Source organism: Panthera tigris, chromosome D2 (genome assembly GCF_018350195.1).
Source record: "Panthera tigris isolate Pti1 chromosome D2, P.tigris_Pti1_mat1.1, whole genome shotgun sequence".
Lineage (NCBI taxonomy): Eukaryota > Metazoa > Chordata > Mammalia > Carnivora > Felidae > Panthera > Panthera tigris.
In genome coordinates, this window is record NC_056670.1 from 42371797 (window position 1) to 42399765 (window position 27969).

Sequence of the window (27969 nt, forward strand, 5' to 3'; positions counted from 1 at the left end):
GTCCAAGGTATTAAAATTGTGTCTTGCACCCCAGCCAGAGACTAAACACTGCCCACAACAGGCAGAGAGAACCTCTGAAGACAACCAGACTAAAAGAAAAAATGACCAGGACACAACAGCAGGGCATGCACAACATGCGTAAGAACCCCTCCACGCCCCCCCCCCCCCAACACACACCACCACCACCACCACCAAACACCTGGGGGACAGGGGAAACTGCAGAGCACTACAGGACGTCTTCTTCATAAAGGCATTACTTTTCAAGGGTAGGAGACAAAGCTGACTTTCCTAACATACAGAAACAGACACAGGGAATTAGACAAAATAAGGAGACAGAGGAATATGCCCCAAACGAAAGCATAGGACAAAACCACACTAAGAGACCTAAGTGAAATGGATATAAGTAATATGCCTGATAGAGAATTTAAAGTAATGATGATAAAGATACTCACTGGACTTGAGAAAACAGTAGAAGACATCGGTGAGACCCTTAACAAAGAGATGAAAAAGAACCAATCAGAAATAAAGAACCCAATAAATGAAATTAAAATTACAACTAGATGGAATAAATAGCAGTCTAGAGGAAGCAGAAGGATGAATTAGTGACCTGGAAGACAGAATAATAATGGAAGTTAATCAAGAGAGAAAAAAATTTATACAAAATGAGAATAGATTTAGGGAACTCAGAGACTCCATCAGGCATAATAACATTTACATTATAAGGATTCCAGAAGAAGAAAACAGAGTAAAGGGGGCAGAAAATTTATTTGAAAAAATATTAGCTAAAAACTTCCCAAATCTGGGGAAGGAAACAGATATCCAGATCCAGAAGGCACAGAGATCCCCCAACAAAATTAACCCAGGAAGGTCCACAACAAAACACGTAGTAATTAGAATGGCAAAAAGTAGTGATAAAGAGAAAAATTTTAAAGCAGCAAGAGAAAAGAAGATAATTATATACAAGGGGAAACTCCCTAAGGCTATCAGCAGATTTTTCAGTAGAAACTTTGCAGGCCAGAATGGAGTGGCATGATATATTCAGGGTGCTGAAAGGAACAATCTGTAGCCAAGAATACTTTATCAGCAAGGCTATCATTCAGAATAGAAAGAGAGATAAAGAATTTTTCAGGCAAGCAAAATCTAAGAGTTATTTACCACTAAACAAGCCCTACAAGAAATATTAAAGGGAACTCTTTGAGCAGGAAGGAAAGACTAAGAGTAAGAAAAGTAGGACACACAAAAGCAGTAAAGATAAGTATATCTGTAAAAATCAGTTAACGGATTCACAAAATAAAAGGATGTAAAATATGACACCATATACCTAAAACGAAGAGGAATAAAGAATGTGTTCAAACTTAAGCAACCATCAACATAATATACACTGATATATACAGAAGATGTTATATACAAACCTAATGGTAACCACAAATCAAAACCCAGTTAATAGATAAGCAAAAGATAAAGAGAAAGGAATTTAAGTTATATCACTAAAGAAAACCAACAAACCATGAAAGAGAGCAAGAGAAGAAAGGATCAGAGAAAAACTACAAAAACAACCACAAAACAAGTAAAAAGGCAAGTAACATATCTGTCAGTACTTACTTTGAATGTAAATGGACTAAATGCTCCAAGCAAAAGACATAGGGTGACAAAATGGATTAAAAAATAAAACAAAACAAGACCCATGGGGCACCTGGGAGTCTCAGTCAGTTAATCTTCGGACTCTAGATTTTGGCTCAGGTCATGATCTCACAGTTCATGAGGTTGAACCCTGCATTGGCTGCCAGCGTGGAGCCTGCTTGGAATTCTCTGTCTCCTCCTCTCTCTGTGCCTGTCCTGCTCATGCTTTCTCTTTCTCAAAATAGATTAAAAAAAAAAAAAAATTGTCTCTATCCTGCCTACAAGAGACTCATTTCAGACCAAAAGAAACCTGCAGATTGAAAGTGAGGGGATGCAGAAACATTTATCATGCAACTGAATGTGAAAAGAAAGCTGGGGTAGCAGTGTACTTATGTCAGACAAAATAGATGTTAAAACAAAGACTATAACGAGACAAAGAAGGACACTATATAATCATTAAGGGGAGAATCCAATAAGAAAATATAACAATTATAAATATTTATGCATCCAACACGGGAGCACCCAAATACATAAAACAGTTAATAACAAATATAAAGGAACTAATGAATAGTAATACAATAATAGTACGGGGCTTGAACACCTTACTTACATCAATGGACAGATCATCTAAACAAAATCAAAGAAACGGTGGCTTTGAATGACACACTGGACCAGATGGATTTAACAGATATAATCAGAACATTCTATCTATCCTAAAACAGCCCAATATACATTCTTTTCAAGTGTACATGGCACATCCTCAAGAATAGCACATATTAGGCCACAAAACAAGTCTCAACAAGTTCAAAAAGATCAAAGTCATACCATGCATCTTTTATGACCACAACACTGTGAAACTAGAAATAAACCACAAGAAAAAAATCTGGGAAGAGCACAAATGCATGGAGGTTAAATAACATACTACTAAACAATGAATTGGTCAACCAAGAAATCAAAGAAGAAATAAAAAATTACGTGGAGGGAAATGAAAATTGCTCCCTCAAAAAGCAAGAAAAATCTCAAATAAATAACCTAACCTTACATCTAAAGGAGCTAGGAAAATAACAAACAAAAACTTAAAAAACTTAAAAAACAATATGACAGATCAGTTACACCAGGGGCTGGCTCTTTGAAAAGATCACCAAAATTGATAAACCTCTGATCCAGGCTCATTTAAAAAAAAATAAAAAGAGGACTCAAAGTCACAAGTGAAAGAGGAGAAATAACAACCAACAGTACAGAAACTCAATTTTAAGAGAATATTTTGAAAAACTATATACCAACAAATTGGACAACCAAGAGGAATTAGTAAATTCCTAAAAACATATCACCTCCCAAAACTGAAGCAGGGAAGAGATAGGAAATTTGAACAAAGTGATTACCAGCAATGAAAATCGTATCAGTAATCAAAAAACTCCCAACAAACAAAATCAGATAAAGATATCACACAAAGAACTATAGGCCAATATATCTCTGATGAAGATAGATGCAGAGATCCTCAACAAAATATTAGCAAATCAAATCCAACAGTACATTAAAACCATCATCATTATCAAGTGGGATTTATTGCTGGGATGCAAGGATGGTTCAGTATTTGCAAATCAATCAACATGATACATCACATCAATAAGAGAAAGGATAAGAATGATATGATCATTTCAATAAGTTCAGAAAAAGCATTCAATAAAGTACAACATCATTCATGATAAAAACCGCCAACAAGGCAGGTTTAGAGGGAACATACCTCAACATAATAAAGGCCATATATGAAAAACCCACAGCTAACATCATACTCAGTGGGGAAAAACAGAGCTTTCCCCCTAAGGTCAGGAGTAAGACAAGGATGTCTACTCTCACCACTTTTATTCAACATAGTACTAGAAATCCTAGCAACAGCAATCAGACAAAAAGAAATAAAAGACATCCATATTGGTTAAGGAAGAAGTAAAACTTCCACTATTTGCAGATGACATGATACTCTATAGAGAAGCCAAAAAACTCCACCAAAAAAGTACTAAAGCTGATAAATGAATTCAGTAAATTTGCAGGATATAAAAACAATGTACAGAAATCTGTTGCATTTCTATGTACTAATAATGAAGCAGCAGAATAAGAAATTAATAAAACAATCCAATTTGCCATTGCACCAAAAATAGTAAAATAGCTAGGAATAAACTTATCCAAAGAGGTGAAATTCTTAATATTCTGAAAACCATAAAACAAGGATGAAAGAAATTGAATACAACGCAAAGAAATGAAAAGACATTCCATACTCACTGATTGAAAGAACAAATAATGTCAAGATATCTATACTACCCAAAGGAATCCACAGATTTAATGCAATTGCTAACAACATACCAACAGCATTTTTCACAGAACAAGAACAAGCAATCCTAAAATTTGTGTGGAACCACAAAAGATCCCAAATAGCCAAAGCAATCTTAGAAACAAAACTGAAGGTATTTTAGACTTCAGGTTGTATTGCAAAGCTGTAGTAATCTAAAACAGTATGGCCCTGGCACAAATAAACACACAGATCAATGGAATAGAATGAGAAGCCCAGAAATAAACCCACAATGATACGGTCAGTTGATCAACAAAGGAAGCAGGAATTCACAATGGGAAAAAGGTAGTCTCTTCATCAAATGGTGTTGGGAGAACTAAACTGCTACATGCAGAAGAAGGAAACTGGATGACTTTATCACTCTACACACAAAAATAAACTCAAGATGGATTAAAGACCTAGATGTGAGACCTGAAACTATAAAAATCCTAGAAGAGCACAGTCAGTAATGTCTCTGACTTTGGTCCTAGCAACATTTTTCTAGATATGTCTCCTGAGGCATGGGAAACAAAAGCAAAAATAAACTATTGGGACTACATAAAGATAAAAATCTTCTGCACAGCAAAGGAAACAACCAACAAAACTAAATGACAACCTGCTGAATGGGAGAAGATGTTTGCACATGACATATTCAAGAAACAATATCCAAAATATATAAAGAACTTATACAACCCAATACCAAAAGGATAATCCAATTAAATGGGCAGGAGACATGAACAGACATTTCTTCAAAGAAGACCTGCCGATGGCCAACAGACACATGATACAACGCTCCCTATCATTTATCATCAGGGAAATGCAAATCACAACTACACTGCTCTATTACCTCACACGTGTCAGAATAGCTAAAATCAAAAATTCAAGAAATAACCAGTGTTGGCAAGGATGTGTAGAAAAAGGAACCCTTGTGCACTGTTGGTGGGACTCCAAACTGGTGCAGCCACTGTGGAAGACAATATGTAGGTTCCTCAAAAAGTTAAAAATAGAAGCACCCTACAATCCATTAAATGCACTACTGGATATTTACTCAAAGAGTACAAAACCACTACTTTGAAGGGATACATGCACCCCATGTTTATTTATGCATCGTTTATAATAGCCAAACTATGGAAGCAGCCCAAGTGTCCATTGATAGAAGAATGGATAAAGAAGATGTGATTCATATATATGAATGTGTGTGTATGTAATGGAATATTTTTCAACCATATAAAAAATGAAATCTTGCCATTTGCAACAGCATTAATGGATATAGAGAATATAATGCTAAGTGAAATAAGCCAGTTAGAGAAAGACAAATACCAAAGGATTTCATTCATATGTGGAATTTAAGAAACAAAACAAATGAATAATGGAGAAAAAAATAAACCAAAAGCAAACTCTTAACTAGAAAGAACAGATTACCAGAGGGGAGGTAGGTAGGGGAATGGGTGAAATAGGTGTAGAGGATTAGGAGTGCACTTGATGAACACAGTAATGTATGGAATTGGTGTATGGTCTGTGTTATACAGCTGAAACTAACATAATATTGTATGTTAACAACACTGGAATTTAAGGAAAAAAATGTGAAGGATTTTCTGGGGGATTTCAAAGTCCCTTTCTAGTTTGAACTTCAATGCATCTTATCTTTTAAAAAAAAATATATGCAGTCACCCCAACCTATGTTTGTATCTAGAGTTTCAGAAAAGTAAAGTGACAGCATAAAACGTAGAATTCATATTTTGTGTGAAATGTCCAGTTGTAAAATCAAATTGCAATGCTTCAAGAATTTAACTGGAAAGTATAGACGCTCAACAATTTAAACCTTATTTAAAATGCTAAGAATGGCCTTTAATTTTCCCTCACTACCCTAGTTAAGTAATAGTTAATTTAGATACATTTTCTCAGTGAACCCTCAGAATAATCGTGTGGAATTTTCTTTATAGAGTCATAGAAAGTAGAACTCAGCTTAAGCAGACTAACACTTATATATGACTAGATCATATATTTGAAAAACTATGATCAGCTGTGAAAAGCTGGATAGACCTGGGTTCAAATCCTTGTTCTGAAACTTAATGGCAATGTTCTCTTGGGGAAGTTACTTAATTTCTCCTAAGCCTCTTCTATACGTGAGGATAATAAAAATAATGCCATATAAGATTATGATAATTTAAAGAACTATATTATGTAAACTACCTAATGCTATAACCTGGACCATGGATGCATGATAAATATTAACTCTTATTTAATGACTTGTCCCAGATCACCCAGCTTGTAAATCAGTGCATTTCTTATGATGTGATAAGTTCCAAGTAAAAATCCCTAAATTAAAAGTAACTTAAAGATTAGAACATTTGTAAAGTCAAGTAACAAAATAATACAGATCCCACCAATTTTCATGGTTACTTAAATGGTCATTTGGGTAACGGTGAAGTTCTCAGTTGGCTTTTCTGGAATCCTTTTAGCTGACCTTTGATGGTTACAAGATGTCTTCTTTAGTTCTATATGTCACATACTTGCATATTAGTCCCCAAAAGTAGGAAAGGGCCTGGGGGTTTTTTTGTGGGTTTTTTTTTTTTTTTTTTGCATGCCTATTTTAAAAATCAAGAGCACTTTCCCAGAAATAACGCAGACTTTTCTCACATTGTATTGGCTACATTTGGGTTCTTTGTCCCTCCTAAGCATAGTGGAATGGGATTAATCTGATTGGTTCAAACTAATCAAAATCTATCATTGGGTCAAAAGATATGATGTACTTTCCTGAAATATGGGACTACATAGAACATGAGCACATGGACAGGAAATGCTTTGGGTAGTTGTTTTAGATCTATTGAAGCGTCACAAATAATTCTGAAAATTATTGGAAAATTCAAACATTTGCCAAATACTATTCTTAATATGATAGCACATAGACTACAAAAAGAAAATTATTTCTGGAATTGCACTAATCAGGATAGGTTATACATAATGTGCTTGCATTAAAATAAATGCTTTATCTTTTCTTTACATGCCTCCCATATATATTGAAAGTTACATCCTATTACAGTGCATTCCACAAGACTCTTAAGTTGCCTGCTTATATATTGAATTTTATTTCTGTGACTATCCCATTTCTTAGGAATGGAAAAATGTCTTTACTATAGAGATTTTTGCTTGCAATTAGATCTTGTTTTATATATGAAAAATGGAATGATCTGATTACAATTAAGAAAAATTACAAAATATTTAAAATATTTTTAAAGTAGGCACATAATTTTAACTTGATGCAGTAATCAAGAATTTACTATGTAGATTTTCCTACAAGATAATATGTTTACCTCCAGTGGGGTTGTTTAATAAATAATATGGGCATCGTCCAACTTCACACTAGGGAGAAACTCTTATTATCAGTTTTTTCATTCTTTTTAAAAATTCGGTATTTATTTATTTGAGAGACCAAAGTTTATACAATAGGTACATTGCTTTGGGTTGTATGAATGACTAAATGAGTATGCTGTGAGTAGAATCATATGTAGAGAATTCATTTGTGAACTGAAATGGTCAGATGGATCTTGTCAAAAGGCAGAGACCCTTCAAATTGTTTAGTCCAATAAGGTTAACACATTATTAAGGAGGCTTAAAAAAGCACTACACATATGAATAGATAACCTTACTTGTGGACTGGTGGTATTTAGTATCTAGTAGAGTTGTATCAAAAATGAATTTAAGAAACTGTGGTGGTGACTAATAGTACCATTGTAGTTTAGAGAAATAAATTGGATTTTGCAATTGTATTCTTTATAAACTGTATATTGCTGTATATATTATACATTTATATACATAGTACTATGTTTATATACATAAGATCATAGATAATGTGTTTATGGATAATGTAAGAGGTTCCCAAGGTTAATTTTTACTATTCAGAATTTTAGCTTTACTGACTAACTATAGAACCCAGTCTCTGAATAAGTTGGGAAACTTCTGAATAGATGTGGATGTTTGCCCCTTTTTTTGTGGTACTGGTCTTTTACCCTTTAAGTGAGCCTATACTTTGTATGTATATGTATGTAGAGAATTATACTAGTATAAAAATTTGTGGTTTTATTCAGGCAACTCGGTGTAACTGCCACCAAAAATTTAAAGAGGAAAAATGCACATATGCTGAAAAATATACTCAAACACCCTGGAGAAGAATTCCTGTAAGTAACATATGCCCTGAACCTCTTCTCATGTCATTTATTCTTTTGATGTTTGTTCCACTCTTTTTTACTCTAATCTAATAATTTTGAATCTGCCATGGCTGTATTTTTTTTTTTTTTAGGTAAGTTGAGTTTTCTTGTCTCTTAGGTGTTTATGTGCTTTCTAAAGCTTCTCTTGTGTGTCTTATGTAATGAATGTGCATTTAATAGCTTTTCCATTCTTCACACTATAGCCCGTTTTATTTGAGTGTCTAGTCTCCTCTCATTGCATGTATTTATGAGAGTAGTATTTCCTCATGCCCTAAAAGAAATAGAAATCCAAAAAATGCAATCTTCCCTCTTTAGCAGCATATAGCTCTTTGAAAATATATGATGTAGCATTTTATTTTGTTGTTGAAACTTTTCAAATATATTCTATCATTATAATTACTTAAATGTTGAGGTTATTAAGAAGTATAAATGTATTAAGATGCAGATATGTAGGCATAGTTAGGGAATGGTTTCTTCTGAACAGTAGAAAGTAACCACGTGTTCCGTGCTTCTTGTTTTTCAAAATATATTTAGTCTAAAATATACTGACCATAATTTAATCTGAGTTCTAAAACTCAGTTCAGGGTATGCCTGTGCCAGAGAATCATCACATGGCCATCTAGTCATCATGATCCTGTTGTAGGGTGCCAGCTAATAAATATTTTTTTGTTAAGGGAATGCCTTAGAAAGCCACCTTTGATGCTTCTTTTGCCTTACTTTAGCAGTGGAATCCTATTAACAAATGAACAAGGAACCATAGTGGTTAATATGATCAATAGTCCAATTTTTAAAGTTTAGCTATTGGCTTTAAAGCTTACAAGATGCTTTTTTCCATTTCATCTAACGAGTAATTTTTTGTGTGTGCTGTATATAAGGTATGATGCTAATAATTAGTTTATTCAACAAAAATTTGTGAGCCTCTCTTATCTCAGTTATTAGGCTCTTGCAGTAGAAGTAGGGAATTGGGGAAGGAAATACACAGACAAATAAGGATTCCTTCCTCCATTAGCAAGTGCTTATTAAAGGAACTGGTGATATGATATAAAGTGTAGTGAGTTCTATAAGGTTCCAAAGATTGGGAAAGACCAGTTGGAAGAATCAAGGAGCTTGGTGAAGAAGGCCAAGGTTGTAGTTGAAATCATAGAAAGTAAAAGATGCCAGGAGGCAGAGATGATATCATATTTCTTTAAAGTCAAAGGGTGTGGAACCTTACCTGATGGAGGAAATTGGAAAATAAGATTATGCCTCTTGCTTCTAGATGGAGATTTGGGCTTTCCAGGTTTCTCCAGTTTCCTCACAGATATTTGTGCTTTCTGACACTGTTACTAAGTAGTTTGGTGATTTCATTAAGTGTAAGAAGTTCCATTTTCTCATCCTCATGGGAGTCTTTATACAACCTCTGTCTTTTTTGACCTTACTGTTCTGAAAACTGGCTATTAGTCAGACAAAAGTAAATGGTGCAAAACAGTCCCAAGACATTGCTGAGTTAGTTATACTGTAATTTTGGGTGAAATGAAGGTCAGTTTTCTAGCATAGCACTCCTAACAAACTTAGGCTTCCTTGTCATCTGTTATTATAGGAATCACCTGGCTTAACACTTTTGTCTTATAGTTATCTAGTTAACAAAAATCAGGGAGATTAAATCACATATTAAAGTTTCCATAATTAACTGGTGGCTGAGATACTACTCTAACTTTAAGCTACTGACTGCTAGTTCAAGTTTCCTTCCCCCAAAGGCCTTGAAGGATTGAGAGAGGTTTTGCAGATTGAATGGGAGAAATATCCTTGACAAAAGGAACAGTACAAGTAAAGGTGATGAGGTAGGAAGATACATTTAGGCAGTAGTTAAGTACATGATTTTGGCTACAACACAGTTTTATTTATTTTAAGGCAATAGTTGAAGTTGGTGTTAAAGCCCATTTGAAAATAGAATTCAAATTTTTATCCAGGAATTACTGGAAAAGTAATTTTACTGAGTAGTATTTAGTTAAATACGTAGTTACATATATTTATTTACTTAGTTAAATAATAATTATTAGTTATTAACATTAAATATTGTATTTATTCTCTGATTTTTATTTTTCTTTTGGACTTAGGATTCATTTGAAATAAATTCTTTTAGAAACCATTTATTATAATAATAAAGATTTTCTTCTCTCTTCTAAAAGTTACACTTGATTCTACGTGTTCTTTTTTTAGAAGGAACCCAACATATTTAAACAAGATGTTGATGATGGGGAGGTACAATGGGATTCTTCTTTGGCAACAATGAGTTTGTTAGGTAGTGATTTGGGGGTATCAAAACATGTTATATTTAAAAATCTCCAAGGTAACATTTTTTTGATCTGGCTAAGCTTATGGAAGATTGCAAGTTATAGTCTGAGTCCTTGGTTCTTCACCATTCTGTGAATATCTTGGGAAATTTAAATATGCTTCTTGACACTGTCTGAGTTAGTTGAGGATCTGAAGCAGAATCTACTTCAGAGATTTGTGCGGGATATGTAAGCATGTCCTCTGAACATTTCCTGGTATCAGAGGAAGAAATCTGGTTGTAGTAGAAAGCAGAGAAGGATGGTAGAGAAGAGAGAGATACTGTGTATAATACAGCCATTTATGAAGTGGAAAGAAACATGAAAAGAAATAGACACTTTGGGAAGAAATGAAGGAAAATAAAGAAGATGGATTTTAGAAATAGGGAGGGAAAGAAAGAGGGAAAAAGAGATAAGAATGAGCTGTACCAGAAGATGGTGCCTTCAAAGGAGAGCGGATAAGTCTGCTTTTGCTGAAATATTCTCATCTGAGGGACAAAATACCCAGATAAAGTGGTGAAACGGGTAATGTGGAAAGAACAACAATGTGGAAGGTATCTAATCACTTACATAAAAGTAGTTGAAGACTAGAAATACTAGGAAAATAGTGATTATGTTAGAAACCAAGATTAATTTTAAATCCCTAAACTTGACAAAAGTTTATTTTTAAAGATAGTAGGACATTATTGTATACAAGTATATTCTTATGAATAGCATTATCTTGGGTTGTTCCTATCATAACTATTTATAAAATAGAAAAGATAAAATTGGAGATCTTTATCACAGACCCATCACAAAAGTCATGTCAACCGTTTATAATTTTCAAAGGAAAAGTAGTTTGTCTAGTTCCTAGCAGCATGATATATGTAACTATTAGAGAACTCCACTCCCTCCCTTTTTTTTCTTGCCTGGGAGAGAAGATGAAATATTAAATGAAAGGAACATTACAACCTAAAGGTTTGTCTTAAGAGGACACTCTCCTAAGTCCTTTTTCTTTTACGCTATGCCTTCCTGATTTGGGAGTGGGCAGCATAATTATTAGTTAATTTTTACGTGAGAATAATGACATGATTTTATACTTTGGTATGCCATTTTCTCCCAATTGGATAAGTGTTATATTATTACTCCTATATATTTCTGAAGGGAATTAAAGGATTTGTTTCTTTGTAGAGTTCTTTTATTTATTTATATTCACTAATTGCTTATATATAACATATGCCACTAGAAGTATTTTAAGTGAAATGTACATATACTTTAGTGTTTAAACAAATAATTAGGGGCGCCTGGGTGGCTCATTCGGTTGAGCGTCCGACTTTGGCTCAGGTCACGATCTCGCGGTACGTGAGTTCGAGCCCCGCGTCGGGCTCTGTGCTGACAGCTCAGAGCCTGGAGCCTGTTTCAGATTCTGTGTCTCCCTCTCTCTGACCCTCCCCCGTTCATGCTCTCTCTCTCTGTCTCAAAAATAAATAAACATTAAACAAATTTTTAAACAAATAATTACAATGTGATCATATAACTATTTTTAAATTGTTAATGTTAGTCATTTTTAGATATTGACCATTGAATATGGCCTGTGTTCCAGTGACCCAAATGCTAACAGGAGCCACCTGTATAGCTGGGACATTACATTCTAGCTGCATGTATTTATGGCAACACAATAAGAATTCTATTATGTGTATCTTTACACTGATTTTTAAACAGTTACACTATAACTTTTGTGGACATATCTGAAACCATTAACTGAAAAATAGAATTGTTTTTCAAGGCTAAGAACAAATTAAATATGACTATCTTAGCAACTGAGTGACTTATCTAGTTGTAAATTTAAGGGTATCTAAATCTGTGCCCTCCAGTACCAAATGCCAGAATTATAAAAGGAAGTTTTAAACTTTGTTTAAAGTATCCACTGACAGAAGCGAAGTTTACCTATACTATAGTTAAAAAAAACAAATGATACCACCAAAGTTTTCTACTACGGGGATCCATTTCATTTGTGTGATATAGAATTTTAATTTACTGACTTGTACATCAAGGGTGTAGGCAGGACATAAAGAGATTTTGCTCTTAGAAATTTAATGATAGCAATTAGTGAGAAATGGATGATCCTATTAGGTTTCTTGAAGCAAATGATCAGGGCATCTGGGTGGCATCTGATCCCAGCATCATGGGATCGAGCCCCACATTAGGCTCCACACTGAATGTGGAGCCTGCTGAAGATTCTCTCTTTGGTCTTCTCTGCCCCTTTCTCCTACTCACACACTCTCTCTCTCTCTCTCTCTCTCTCTCTCTCTCTCTCTCTCAAAAAACAAAAAAGAAGCATCTTGATCAAATCAGTCTTTCAGATGAAATTAATCAGGAGAAATTAGCTAGAGATGTAGATTAAGAGCATAGGGGAGACTTGAGTGTATGGACAGAAATCTTTACTGATAAAGCTTTATCTACTAGGAAAGCTCACTGTTGCAGTGCCAAGTGCCACAAATCCTTTGGGAGCAAGGAAGTTTCCTAAGGAAGTTTCCTAAGCTCTCTAAGCAAACTAATCATGAATCAGGAAAAGTTTTATCTCCTCATTGCTAAGATAAAAATCCCCCACACTCTTAACTTCAGGTGGAAACTCTTGTGTGTTCTCACCTCTGCATTAAGAAAAAGCTGTTTGATGGGAGAGATACAAGTGTTCTGACAGAATTGGCTCACAGTTCCTTGCCTTATCCCACACAGAGTTCACACAAATGGTTGTTCTGTTTTTTAAGTTTATCTATTTATTTGAGGAGAGAGAGAGAGCAAAGGAAGGGACAGAGGGTGAGGAGAGGATTCCAAGCAGGCTTCGCGCTGTCAGCGAGCTAGACATGGGGCTCAATCTCACCAACGGTGAGATCATGATCTGAGCCAAAATCAAGAGTCGGACGTCCAACCAACTGAGCCACTCATGCGGCCCTCACACAAATGTTTTTATGTGAAGACTTGGTCTCAGTAGACTTTATCTTGAGAAAAATGAAGTTGCCTCTAAAACCCTGAGTTCAGACACTTCTGTTTTTCAGGGGTTTTTTTCCCTTATTTTGTTTTTGTTTCTGTTTTTTTTTATGTCCCACCAATTTTAAAGTGTAATTAGAATATCATGCATATTATTAAACTATTTGTCAGATATCCCAGGCGTGTTTTTCTATAAGTAGATTTTATTTTTCCCTTTGGATTGAATATATTCATATGCATACCTACTGCTCTTAGTTTTTATACACAACCATTGTGGTTTCTCTAGCAGAAAGCATCTCATATCTACCATTTCGTCTTAAAAGTCATCAGAAGATTTAAAGTAGATTTCGATGAGCAAAAGGTACTTTCTTGGTTAGAGCTTAGGGAACTTCATGACTTCATGGCATCAACTAAGACAGAATTATGCACTTGCTGCCTTCTAGATTAGTGCTCCAGTAGAAATATACTGTGACCCACATTTGTAAATGTCCTAGTATCCAAATTAGAGTGAAAACGGGACAAGCAGATTTAATTTTTTTAAGTTTATTTATTTATTTTGAGAGAGAGAGAGCGCACACACATGAGAGGCGTGAGGGGAAGGGCAGAGAGAGGAGAGAGAGACAATCCCAAGCAGACTCCACACTGCCACAGGGACGCTATCAATGCGGGGTTCAATCTCACAAAACTGTGAGATCATGACCTGGGCTGAAATCAAGAGTCATACACCTAACCAACTGAGCCATCCAGGCCCCCTGTGGAATTAATTTTAATAAAACATTTTATTAACCCAAGAGTACTATTTGAGCATGAAAGCAATATAAAGAAGATATTGAGATATTTTACATTCTGATTTTTTATTTTTTACTGGTACTAAGTCTTTGACATTTGGGGGGTATTTTGCATTTAGAGTACATTTCCTTTCAGACCAGCCATAATTCAGTTCTGTGTGGAGGTCATTGGATTAGACTTTAAACCTGAACTAAGTAGCAGGAATTGACTAAATAAATAAATAAATAAATAGTACATTCCTTCAGCTTTTAAACCATAGAGCCATTTATTCATTCATTCAGTGAACTTTGATTAGTTTGTTCTGTATTTCAGTCCCAGTGTGCTAAGGGTTTTGGATGCTAAATCAAAGACATTGCCTGATTCTTAGTTTATGATATTCATGAGCAGATAGCAAAGGACACCTAAGAGGACAGGAGAATGAGGCTCTTCTTTCTGGACCAAAGGATGGTGGACATGTGTTCCAGATTTGGGGACTAGACCTTCTGGCTTTCAACTCCATCATAGAATTGCCATGACTAACGGCAGACTTCAGTTCAGGGATGTAGTGTGTTCCAGCACTCACTGCTGGAACAGCTCCATGCATTTGGGAACTTGCTTTGCTTCTGCTGTCTTTTTGCTGAAGATCAGGTCTCTCACCCTTTCCTTACATCTTATACATCCTAAATCTTCTACGTTTCTAAGTTAGGTTCTTCTCTACAAGTTCTCTTTTGTTGTGGAAACACTACTAATAGATATAGAATCATGGGGAGCCAGTGCCTACTCTTAGTGCTGCTGCTTAGTGTTGCTCAGATATCTGTTGTTTCTGAAGTTGCCTGATCTCAAGGTTTAGTTAGTCGTGTATTTATTTTATAGCTAATTCAGTTGTTTACTGTTAAAAGGAGTACATAGTCTTTCTTATTTTCATACTCAGGGAAATTACCTTTATAGAGATGAGAATATCTTTAAACATGTTTTCTTTCTCTCCCTACCAATGTAATCAGCATTTTAAATAGTTTTCCTCTGTATTACTCTAAAGTGCATTATGGTTTTATTCTTCTGTGTTTTTTTTTTACTTTTTATTTTAAATACTCACAGATTATAAAAAGTTGCAAAAATAGTACAGAAAGATCCCTTGTATGGTTCACCCATTATCCCACAATGGTTACACTTTATGTAGTTACAATACAATATCAAACCCAGGAAACTGACATTAGTATTTTTGTAGTTCTATGCCATTTTATTACTGCTTAGATTCCAGCAACAACCACCATATTTAAGATACAGAATTATTGTGCCACTATGAAGTTTTGCCTTGTGTGCTACCTTTTAAGAGTCAGGACCATTCCCTTCCTCTACCATTCCTAACTCCTGGCAGCCACTATCTGTTTTTCCATACCTTTAATTTGGTGATTTCAAGAATTTTATGTAAGTGATATTATATAGTGTGTGACCTTTTGAGATTGGCTTTTTAAAAAATTTTTTAAACATATTATTTTATTTTTTGAGAGACAGAGCACGAGTAGGGGAGGGGCAGAGAAAGGGGGAAACACAGAATTCAAAGCAGACTTCAGGCTCTGAGCTGTCAGCACAGAGCCTGATGCGGGGCTTGAACCCATGAAGATCATGAACTGAGCCAAAGTCAGATGCTCAACCAGCTGAGCCACCCGGGCACCCTGAGATTGACTTTTTTCACTCAGCATAAGGAAATTCATCCAAGAAGTTGTGTCTATCAGTAATTTGCTCCTTTTTATTGCCAAGTAGTATTCCATGATATGGATGTTCTATAGTTTGTTTAACCACTTTATCTATTGAAAGACATTTTGATCATTTCCAGTTTTGGGCTATTACAAATAAAGCTGCTGCAAGTATTTGTGTAGAGGAAATTTTCATTTCTCTGGGATAAATGCCCAGAGTGTGCATTCTGGGTCACATGGTAACTCTGTATTTAGTTCTCAAAGAAACTCCCAAACTGCTTATCAGAACAACTGCTGGAACAGATTCTCATCAACATTGTATGAGAGATACAGTTTCTCTGCATATTTTTTTAAATTTATCTATTTATTTTTGAGAGAGAGACAGTACGAGTGGGAGAGGGGCAGAGAAAGGGAGAGAGAGAATCCCAAGCAGGCTCTGCACTGTGCAGAGCCCAACATGGGGCTTGAACTCACGAAACTGTGGGATCATGACCTGAGCCAAAATCAAGAGTCAGACACTTAACTGACAGCCTCCCAGGTGCCCCTGGTTTCTCTACATCTTTATTAGTATTTAGTAGTGTTATTTTTTTAATTTTAGCCATTCTGCTAAGTGTCTAGTGATATATCAGTGTGGTTTTAATTTCTATTTCCATAATGGCTAATGGCGCTAATGTCTTTTGTGTATTTAACTTGCCATTTTCTTCTTGAAATACATCTTCATGTCTTCCCATTTTGTAACTTGATTTTTAATTTTTTTAATGTTGAATTTTGAGAGTTCTTGATATATTATCCAAGTCCTTACATAAGAGTAAAGTATGTGGTTTGCAAGAATTTTCCCCTTATTGGGGAAATCTTCCTCACTGAGTAATTCAAGAGTAAAATATCTTAATTTTGATGAAGTCCAATTTATGAACATTTTTTGTTTTTTATGGATTGTGCTTTTTGTGTTATGCCTAAATGTTTCACCAAGGCCAAGACGTTGAAAAGTTTGTTTCCATCGAGGATGTTTATACTTCTACATTCTACATTTGAATCTGTGATCCATCTTGACTTAATTTTTATGTAAGATATGAGGTTTAGGTCAAGGTTCATTATTTTCCTTCCAGTATCCAGTTGCTTTGCACCATTTGTTAAAAAAGACTATACTTTCTATGGGGCACCTGGGTGGCTCAGTCAGTTAAGCATCCAACTCTTGATCTCAGCTCAAGTCTTGATCTTGGGGTCCTGAGTTTGAACTTGCATTGAGCTCTGCACTGAGTATGAAGCCTACCTAAAATAAATAAATACATTCACACATACATACGTACATACATGCATACTGCCCTTTCTCTGTTGAATTACTTTTGTGTTTTTGTCAAAAATCAGTGAACTATATACTTGTGGGGATCTGCTTCTGATTTCTCTGTTCCATTTATCTATGTATCTACCCCTCCACCAATACCTCACTGTCTTGATTGCTGTAACTATATAAAAAGTCTTGAGTGATTCCTCCTACTTTTTCTTTTTCATAATCATTTATATATTCTAATTTATTTGCTTTTCCACATAATTTTAGAATTAGCGTGTGTTTACCTACAAAAATTCTTGCCAGGATTTTGACAGAAAATATGTTATACTTAAATATCATTTTGGAGTTAACATCTTTAATATATGTTGAGTCTTCCCATCCATGAATAAGGTATAGCTCCCCATTAATTTAAATCATTTTTTATTTCTTTAACCAACATTTTCTAGTTTTTAGAATACAAGTTCTTCATATGCTTAGATTTATTATGTATTTCATCAATTTGAGTTATTATAAATGGCATTGTCTTTTAAATTTAAGTTTCATGTGTTCATTGCTGGTATTTAGAAATACAATTGATTTTTGTATATGGATCTTGTATCCTATGAACTTATTAAACCCACAAGTTCTGGGCGTTTTTCCTGTAAATCTGGATTTTCTACATGGACTATCCTGTCATCTGCAAATATGAACAGTGTTTTTACTTTTTGATCTATGTATCTTTTCTTTGCTTGCATTATGCCACTGGTTAGAACTTCCAGTAGTAAGCTGAATAAGAATTATGAAGGTGGGCATTCTTGCCATGTTCCTGATTTACGGGGAAAAGTATTCAGTCTTTCACCGTTAAATGAATGTTAGCTATAGATATTTGAAAGATGCTAGTTGAGGAACTTCCTTTCTATTCTTCCTTTGCTGAGAGTTTTCATCATGAATGTGTGTTGATGTTGTTAAATGCTTTTGCTATACTAATATATACGAACATATGTTTTGTTGTTTGTTTTTTTTTTTTTTTTTTGCTTTAGCCTACTGATTGCATTCATTGTTTTTGAATCAATCTTGTGGACCTAAACCCCATTTAGTCATGGTATATAATTCTTTTATGTATTTCTGAATTATTCAGTGGTATTAAGGATTGTTTACATTTATATTTGTGAGGAGTAATTGTTGTTTTGGGGTGGGGGTGTACTATCTTTGTCTGGCTTTGTTTTAGGTTAATTCTAGCCTCATAAATGAGTGGGAAAGTATTTTTTCCTCTAGTTACGTTTTCTGGAAGAGATTGTGTAGAATTGGTATTAATTGTTTAAACACTTGGTGGAATTATCCAGTGAACCACCTAGGCCTGGAGATTTCTTTTGCGGGGGGCAGGGTTTAAGTTTATTTATTATTTATTTTGAGAGAGAGAGAGAAAAAGATCATGAGCTGGGAAGGGGCAGAAAGAGAGGGAGAGAGAGAATCCCAAGCAGGCTCGATATCACAAGCTGTCAGATCATGACCTAAGGTGAGATCAAGAGTCGAACAAACGCTCAACTGACTGAGCCACCCAGGTGCCCCTGGGGGAGTTTTTTAATTGTTATAGACCTATTCAAGTGATTTCTTTCAACTCAGATGAGTTTTCATAGTTTGTGGTTTTGATGAATTCATCCATATCTTCTTTTGTCAAATTTATGACTATAAAGTTGTTCATAGTATTGTCTTGCCATCTTTTTAATGGCTGGAGGATCTGTATTGATACCCTGTTTCATTCCTAATTTTGCTAATTTAAGTCTTCTCTTCAATATTCTTTATCATTTGCAGTGATCTGTCAATTTTGTTGAACTTTTCAAAGAACCAACTTTTTATCTCTTTGATTACCTCTGTTTTTCTGTGTTCAGTTTCAGTAGTTTCTGCTCTTCATTGTATCCTTCTTTCTACTCATTTTTTTCTTTTTTTTTTTTTTTAACGTTTATTTATTTTTGAGACAGAGAGAGAGACAGAGCATGAACGGGGGAGGGGCAGAAAGAGAGGGAAACACAGAATCTGAAACAGGCTCCAGGCTCTGAGCCATTAGCCCAGAGCCCCACGCGGGGCTCGAACTCATGGACTGCGAGATCGTGACCTGAGCTGAAGTCAGACACTTAACCGACTGAGCCACCCAGGCGCCCCCTTCTTTCTACTCATTTTTGGTTTATTTTGGGTTTTTTTTCCCCAAGTTTCTTAAGGTGGCAGTTCAGCTTGTTGATTTGTGGGGTTTTTTTTTTCTCTTTTCTGTCACTACTTTAGCTGTGTTCCATAACTTTCAGTATGTGTTTCTTTTGTATTCAGTGTGTGTGCATGTGCGCATGCATGTGTGTTTAATTTCCCTTGAGATTTCTTTAATCCATGAATTGTTGAGTAACCAAGTGTTCAGAAGTTTTTCTGTCATTTTTCTGTTTTGGATTTCTAATTTGATTCCATGGTGGTCAAAAACACATTCTGGAGGCGCCTGGATGGCTCAATCAGTTAAGCATCTGACTCTTGATTTCAGCTCAGGTCACGATCCCAGGGTGGTGGGATTGAGCCCCACGTTGGGCTCCATGCTGAGCATGGAGCCTGCTTAGGATTCTCTCCTCCCTCTCTTTCTACCCCTTCTCCATTTTTTCTCTGTCTCTCAGTCTCTCTCTCTCTGTCTCTCTGAAAATGAGTATATAAACTTTAAAAAACAAAGAACTTCATTCCTTTAAAACACACACACATTCTGTGTGGGACACCTGAGTTGATCAGTCCGTTAAGCATCTGACTCTTGATTTCAGCTCAGGTCATGATCTCATGGTTCATGGGTTCGAGCTCCATGACAGGTTCTGTGCTGGCACTGATAGCACGGAGCCTGCTTGAGATTTGCTCTCTCTCTCTGCTCCTCCTCCACTCACTTTCATGCTCTTTCTCTCTAAATAAATATATTAATAAACTTTTTTTTAAATGTCCCCTTTATATTAAAAAAACACCTTTTGTGCAGTTTTTCTTTTAGTTGTTGTGGTTTGTTTTATCGCCTAGACTGGTAAAGGTGATAAGTGATCTATGGACTCTTAAAAAGAATGCATATTTTGCTGTTGCTGGATGGAGTATTCTATAAACATTGATTAGATCCTGATTGTTGATGATGTTCTTGAGTCCTCGGTATCACTGTCGATTTTATTGTCTAGTTGTTTTATCAATTATTAAGAGAGGGGTGTTAGATTCTCCAGCTGTAATTGTGGATTTGGCCGTTCAGTTCTGTCAGTTTTTGTTTCATGTGTTACACAGTTCTGTAGTTTGGTGCATATATGTTTAGGATCACTATGTCTTTTTGGTAGATTGACCCTTTTATCATTTTATAAGGTAATTTTTTATGCCTGGAAGTTTTCCCTGAATCTTCCTTTATTTGATATTAATATAGCCACTCTTGCTTTTTCTGTGAACATCTCTTAATGAAGCTATGATTGACACCAAGGAAAGTAAGAAAGCTATTATTACTCTCAAGATGCTTATATTTAATAGAAGAATAATAGAAATATTCAAATCAATATAATGAAAAGCAGAAGAAAAATTCCCTGAGACAAGTACCACCAAATGATGTGGGTGTTTATAAACAAGAGTGATCATAGTTAATTTAGGTAGAATCCGGAAAAGCTTCTAGAGAATGGATTTGAAATGGGCTTGGAAGGCTGGATAGGAGGAATTGGGCAGATGGAGGTGGAAAAGTGGAAAAGTGAAGTAAGTAAAATGAGTAATATTTTTTGCCTTTCTAGTCATAATTCAAATGACAACTGTTCAAACAGTTTATTAAATGGGTGCCCCTTGGCAGTAGCAGGCAGAGCTATTTATGTGTTTATTTCACAAGGTTGTCTCTCTTTCCCTCTCATGCTCAAACCTGTCCCACAGATGATGGTTTGTTTCTCTTGGGTGAGTGAAGATGGGTGTCATCAGTTTTATTTCTAAGATTCTTAGGTGCTTGTAATATGCATTCAGGCCTAATATTATAGCTTCATCTCTAGGTAAATACAGTAACTTCATTTAATGCAGTTTAAATCCATAAACAGTTATTAAGAGCCTGCTGTGTGCCAGGTAAAGAAGGTAGGACATTTAACATCCTTTAAAACTCCTGCCAGGTTTGGGGTGCCGGGGTGGCTCAGTCAGTTAAACTTCTGACTTGGGCTCAGTCCATGATCTCATGGTCCATGGATCAAGCCCCTCATGGGGCACTGTACTGTCATAACAGCTCGGAGCCTGGAGCTTGCTTTGGATTCTATGTCTCCCTCTCTCTGTGCCTTTCCCTGGCTCATGCTCTGTCTGTCTGTCTCTCTCTCAAAAAATAAAGAAACATTAAAAAATTAAAAACAAAAAAACAAAAAAACTCCTGTCAGATTTTTAGGTATCATGACAGATACTTACACTAAAAGTATTTCAAAGAAATAATGAATTATCATGAGAGACCATTTGATACAAAGTTGTTTCAAATGCCATATATGTAGAATTATACAATTAAAGGATAAAAATGACTGGAGTAGGGATTAGGACAGGTATGTGAGTAACTGATAAGAACTAAAAGTGAGAAGTTTCTTAGAGATAAACTATTCTGTCTTAGTCTGCTTGGGAAGCTATAACAGAATACCATAGATTGGGTGGCTTATAAACAATAGAAATCCATCTCCCATGGATTTGGGGGCTGAGAGGCCGAGGATCAAAGACACTGGCAGATTCAGTTTCTGGTGAGGGCCTTCATAATAGACAGTCATCTCATCATGTCTTCTCATGGTAGATGGGACTAGGGAGCATTCTGTGTTGTTGTTGTTGCTGCTGCTGTTGTTTTTTTTAATAAGGGCACTAATTCCATTCATGAGGGTTCCACCCCCATGCCTTAATCACCTCCCAAAGTCCCTACCTCCAAATACCGTCACACTGGGGAAATACATCTCAACATCAAATTTTGGGGGAACACAAATAATTCATTCTATAGCACATTCCAGTCTTTCATCTTACAAATGATGAAACTGAGGCTCAGAAAAATCAGTGACTTTTTCAAGGTTGCAGGACTTATGGAAGATCCAAAGAAAAACACAGTTCCCCTGGCTCCCAGTTAGTACTATATTCGCAGAACCCCAGAGAGAATTTATTTCTTTGAAAAGGAATCCCTGACTGCTAGTTTAGCTTATGTACAAAATCCCTATCTGAAAGTGTCTTTACCCAGAGCAGTGGCTGGCCTTGGTGATACTCATAGGAAAAGTGCATGTCCCTTCTTGGTTGAGGACTTGTTTTGTGTAAAGGTTTTGAACCAAAACATTTCTGAAACAGCAAAATAGAATTGTATCAGGTAATATTTTTGGAGAGCACTGGGGATCATCACCCTGTTAAATAGTTTGTAAGCTATTTTTGCAAACATCTATGGCCAAGTTAGTGGAGAAAAGATAATTTCAAAAGGTAGGATCTTATTTAACTAGGATATTCTAAAGATCATTAATTCCATGTGGTTCCTTGGAGCTGTTTTTCCTCTTCATTAACATAGAAAGTGGATCATTTTGTTTTTGTTTTATATGATCAGTGTAGCTACGATTACTCTTAAATTTAAAGGAATACTTGATTATATTGAACTGAGCCAAGAAATATTGATAAACAAGTGGGAAAAAATTTATTTGGACTAGTGTTTATGAAAACTGTAAACACCAATAAACTATGTTAGTAATCTTCTAATAAATTATTTCTCTGTCCAATTAATTGGTCTAAAAATTATGCATACTTTCTTTTGCAAATTGAACTGGGTATAATGATTTACAGCTCATTTTCCTTGATGATTTGTTAGTGTTTTAATAGTTTTATTTGTGGATGTATTTCAGTTGGTGAGGAGGCCAGGAACAGACCTGAGACCCAATTTTGTCCTATTTGTGGGACATTGAATAAATTTTTTCTTGCTTGATGACCCAAGTGAGGAGACTGAAGTAAATGCCATTGCAGGTGTATTCCAATTCTGATAATCTGTTATTAAGTAAATCTAAGAAGCCATAAATTATTCATTTTAAAAAGCATGCCTGCACTCTAGAAAACAGTATGGAGGTTCCTGAAAAGATTAAAAATAGAACTATCCTACAACCCAGCAATTGCACTACTAGGTATTTATCCAAGGAATACAGGTATGCTGTTTCAAAGGGACACATGCCCCCCCCCCATGTTTATAGCAGCACTATCAACAATAGCCAAAGTATGGAAAGAGCCCAAATGTCCATCGATGGATGAATGGATAAAGAAGATATGGTATATATATATACAATGGAGTATTACTAGGCAATCAAAAAGAATGAAATCTTGCCATTTGTAACTATGTGGATGGAACTAGAGGGTATTATGCTAAGTGAAATTAGTCAGAGAAAGACAAATATCATATGACTTCACTTATATGAGGACTTTAAGATGGAAAACAGATGAACATAAGGGAAGGGGAGCAAAAATAATATAAAAACAGGGAGGGGGACAAAACAGAAGAGACTCTTAAATATGGAGAACAGAGGGTTGCTGGAGGGGTTGTGGGAGGGGGGGATGGGCTAAATGGGTAAGGGGCTTTAAGGAATCCTCTCCTGAAATCATTGTTGCACTATATGATAACTAACTGGAATGTAAATTTGAAAAAATAAATTAAAAAAAAAAAAGCATGCATGTTTAACCTGTGGCCTGTATGTCACATTCTTGACAGTACTCACTCTCAAAACATTCTCAGTCTTTTTAATGCTGTGTTGGTTCTGCTATCTTCAACCAGTGTTATTTATTTTACCTGTTAATCTTCTGAAAACCTATGATTTAAAAAGAAGTAAACATTTTTTGTATGATAGTTTTTTTTGCTGCCTGATTTATATAATTGATGCAATTTCTGTGTTTAATACTTAAAAGTGTATCTCCCCTTTTAAATGCTTTCAAATTTTGCAAAAGACTGGAATCTGCTGTTGTAAAAAAAGCTATAATGATAAATGTAATGTATACCAGGAAGAATATATATTTTTTATTTCTTATGTGTTAACTATAAATATTAGGGGAAAATAATTTTTTAATATATGAAAAATACCTAATTTTCGATTATGATGTATTTTAATCATTTGAACTACCTATATTTAAAAAAATGAAATCTGTCTTCTTATTAACACTATTGTTATTTTTTTTTTTTAAAGTATGACTTTGGTTTCTCTATTTTTCGGTTCCCTTTTTTATTATACCTCCCCACCCCATCTCTCTCTGCACAGGGTGGGTATTCTGCTCCCTCCTTCTCTCCTTGGCAGGGCTCCTTCCAGGGGATCCCACGGACTGTTCCGCCGCACCGCAGACAGAGTGAGTCTGTGTCTCTCACTCCTATCCTGCTCTGGCTTCCCCTTCATGGTATTGCCCTTCTGCATGACCTATCCCTTCCCCAGCACCCTCTCTCCTGTCCAGAGTGACCTGCAGGCATGTGCTAAATCAGCACTCCCTGGGCTCTCTTCTCTTAATTAACTCTTCCTTTGACTGCATGTGAATAGACATCTACTTAGAGCCTTAGGAAAACTACCTGAAGTTAATTTCATTCTAATACTGTTTAAACCTATTGCCAGTGACCCTAGACCTGCTGACATGCATCTGCCTTTAATGTATTTTCTTTTTTAGTGACCTTGAGATATATGAATAACAATTTTTTTAATCTAGTTATGTTAAAAAAAAAAAGTACACAGTTCCTACAGTGATATGGCCAGATGCATACTATTGAGGGAGCAGGCTTACTAGACCATTGCACATTTCTTTAAATATTTCCTAATCAAAAAACTTTGATTGCATTTCACTGTCATCTAAAAGAAGTCTTTTTAATCATTCTTCAAGGGTATTTTTTAACAACTAATATGGTTTTATAATTCATCCAATTGCTTTACAGTACAGAAGAAAATGGCTTTTGAATATGCATGATTTACTAACATTTCTAATGATTTAGTAATTGACTTAAGAAAATTTTTGTTTACATTAAATCTGCTTTCCTAAACAGTGTTTATGTTATATTATGTACTTAAGTACACCTGGTAAGTTGGTTATATTTTATCTTTTTTGAAAAGTCACCCAAAAAAAGCTAATATTAATGAAAAAGAGATAATAATATTGTCAATCAGTCACTTTTATGCCTTCTCCATGGATTTGCCCTGATTTTTGATTCACATCAATTTTTTCATAAATTATCTTTATCCATGCGAAGTATGAAAGGTCCAAAAGGGAGAAATTTTAAGCAGTTAAAATTAGGAAATGGGATTTATTCAAATAAAAATTCATTTATGGGAATTTGGAAAATTATGAGGTATCAGCATGAATTTGAGGCAAAGTTTGAAGCTTATTTTTTGGCTATTAACATCGCCCTCCCTTCTGTGTTTTCTGTTTTATTTTACTTATTTCTTTTTAATTTTTTTTTACATTTATTTACTTTCGAGAGACAGAGCGTGAACAGGGGAAGGGCAGAGACAGAGGGAGACACATTATCTGAAGCAGGGTCCAGGATCTGAGCTGTCAGCACAGAGCCCGATGTGGGCTCGAACCCATGAACCGTGAGATCATGACCTGAGCCGAAGTCGGAAGCTTAACTGACTGAACCACCCAGGCGCCCCTGTGCTTTCTGTTTTAAAGAAAAATAGGATTGGAACTTGTGGGTGGCTCAGTGGGTTGAGTGTGCAACTCTTGATCTCGTTCTTGGTCCCAGGGTTGTGAGTTCCAGCCCTGCCTTGGGCTCCGTGCTGGCGTGGAGCATACTTAAAAAATAAATAAATAAAAATTAAAATGAGCATAAAGAAAAATAGGGTAGAAAAATAGGCTTTTATATCAAATTATTTATTACCAAGTTAATTTGTTTAATTGAAGCACCAAGAAAAGGGATTTTTCCTCCTCCTCATCTTCCTCCTTTTCCATCTCCCATCACCTCTGTAGCCCTCCTTTTTCTTCTCTTTAAGTACTTTCCTTTCCTCTCTCCTCTATTTTGATACCACTAGCACATAAGAAATTACATTAAAATGCTAGTAAACGAATCTGAATTTCAAAGGGCAACTATAACATGATAATATATTTTTAGGCCTGCAGCCAGTAAATTGCATGGTTTGACAGATTTACCTCAGATTAACATTTCTGCCTTGAATTTAACCCCTTGTAGTTCTTCTCCTTTCCTCCCACCATTTTTCTCCCTCATTCTCCTTCCCTTCAACTAGCTATAATATGGAATTGAAATTTAAGATTATTCTGTATTGCAAACAGAGGTTTACATTTGTTTTCAAAACATGTTTCTCAGAAACACTCATTTCACTAGTTTCTTACTTGTATAGCTTTAGAATTTTCTTGTCCCTCTGTTGAGTTATTTATTAGTCCTCCGTTTTCAAATGCTTCTTCCTTTCCTCTTGGGTCAAAAGCTACCTTTTATTTTCTGACTATGAAGCAGCACTGTCTATCAACACTATCAAAATTCTGTCTTTCTGCCTTTTCTAGATCAAACCTTCTTTCTCTGCATCTTCAAATTAGTAAGAAGAAAGTTTTGGTTAGCCACCTAGAGGATAATACACCAATATTGGAGTTTTTTCTTGGGTAAGTTCTCACAGCTTACATAGCTGAGAGAACTAGCCCTGAAACTTGATCATTGAGACTTGTAAGACCCTATTTATGGAAAGTAATAATTAGAGGACTTGTTCATGGCTTTTCGATATTTCTTACTGAGCTGGGAAGGTTCCTTTAGAGGAAAAATATGTTCTAAACTACTACACTGTTTTGGATTTCCTCTGAAAACTAAAGCAGCTTATTAAAATATTATTAATTTAAAATTTTAAGAATATTTTAAATGTCTTTAAAGTATAGAATTTCTGTAGAATATGAAATATAGAATTATGTAAATTATAAATGATAAAATACAGAATTTTAAATTTTTTTAGAAATTTTAGAATATTAAATTCTTTTTTTAATATAGAAAAGGAGAAGGGTATGGAATACAGTGGTTTTTATCAGGTTTTGGAATAGATCTCCCCTTTCCTTCACTAAACTTACATTTATTGAAATAATGTTTGTCTCTGTGTCAGTCAGTATATGATTCCTAGGGCTGAATTTTGAAGAGACTAGTTCTGTAAGTGATGGTAGATAGTTGAGAGAGTTCTCCTTTATTATAATCTCTTTCATTAGTAAGTTCTTTCCAAGGCCCTCTTGAGCATCAATATAAGTAAACTGCCTTTTTTTCTAAACGCAGAAGCAAGGCAAGCTTGGCTGTTAGTCTCAGGAAGGACAATCTGGTTTTCTTTTTGTTTTTAATTAAGAATAGTAGACCTTCCAGCATAATGAGATAACCTGTTCTGGATATGTGGAGAGTGAAATAATTAATGTTTACAGGGAATGTTTAGCTCTGGTGACTCCAGAGAGCTGCATTGGCCAAGGATGTTCTTGCTGAATTTAAGGATAAGTCTAAGAAAATCCTGGTGTGTATATATGTGTGTGTGTGTGTGTGTGTGTGTGTGTGTATACACACACACATATATATATATATATTTTCTTTCTCAGGAAATTTTGACTTATATTTCTTTTCTTGAGTATATTACTAATCTCAACTGGATGATGCTTCTCTTCCAATTTCAAATTAAATTTTTCTCTGGGTTAGTAGAAGATATCTACACTTAGACATAGAAGGGGTCTTCTTATTGTCTTAACTTCATTCAGCTTTTGTCCAAATATTTTAACTAATACTGGTTTAGTCTTTTTAATTGCCAATTGTGTAAAATTAAAATGATAAATAACCCACCTCATAGTAGGAAAATTTAATTAAAAAAATTGCTTTTAGCGAGTAAAAAGC

The 27969-nt window shown here is 35.2% G+C and overlaps 1 protein-coding gene across 7 annotated transcripts in view; it reads left to right on the forward strand.

Annotated features, from left to right (window-relative positions):
* CCSER2 (coiled-coil serine rich protein 2) overlaps nt 1–27969 on the forward strand; it is a 189099-nt gene that overhangs the window by 151219 nt on the left and 9911 nt on the right. For 6 of the 7 annotated variants that reach the window (XM_042960153.1, XM_007093134.3, XM_007093133.3 and 3 more), the window contains one exon: nt 8032–8121. In XM_042960153.1, coding sequence (XP_042816087.1) covers nt 8032–8121 — 90 coding nt within the window. Of the gene's footprint in view, nt 1–8031; nt 8122–24391; nt 24477–27969 lie in introns of all 7 variants that reach the window. The other variant, XM_042960154.1, reaches the window with a different exon arrangement.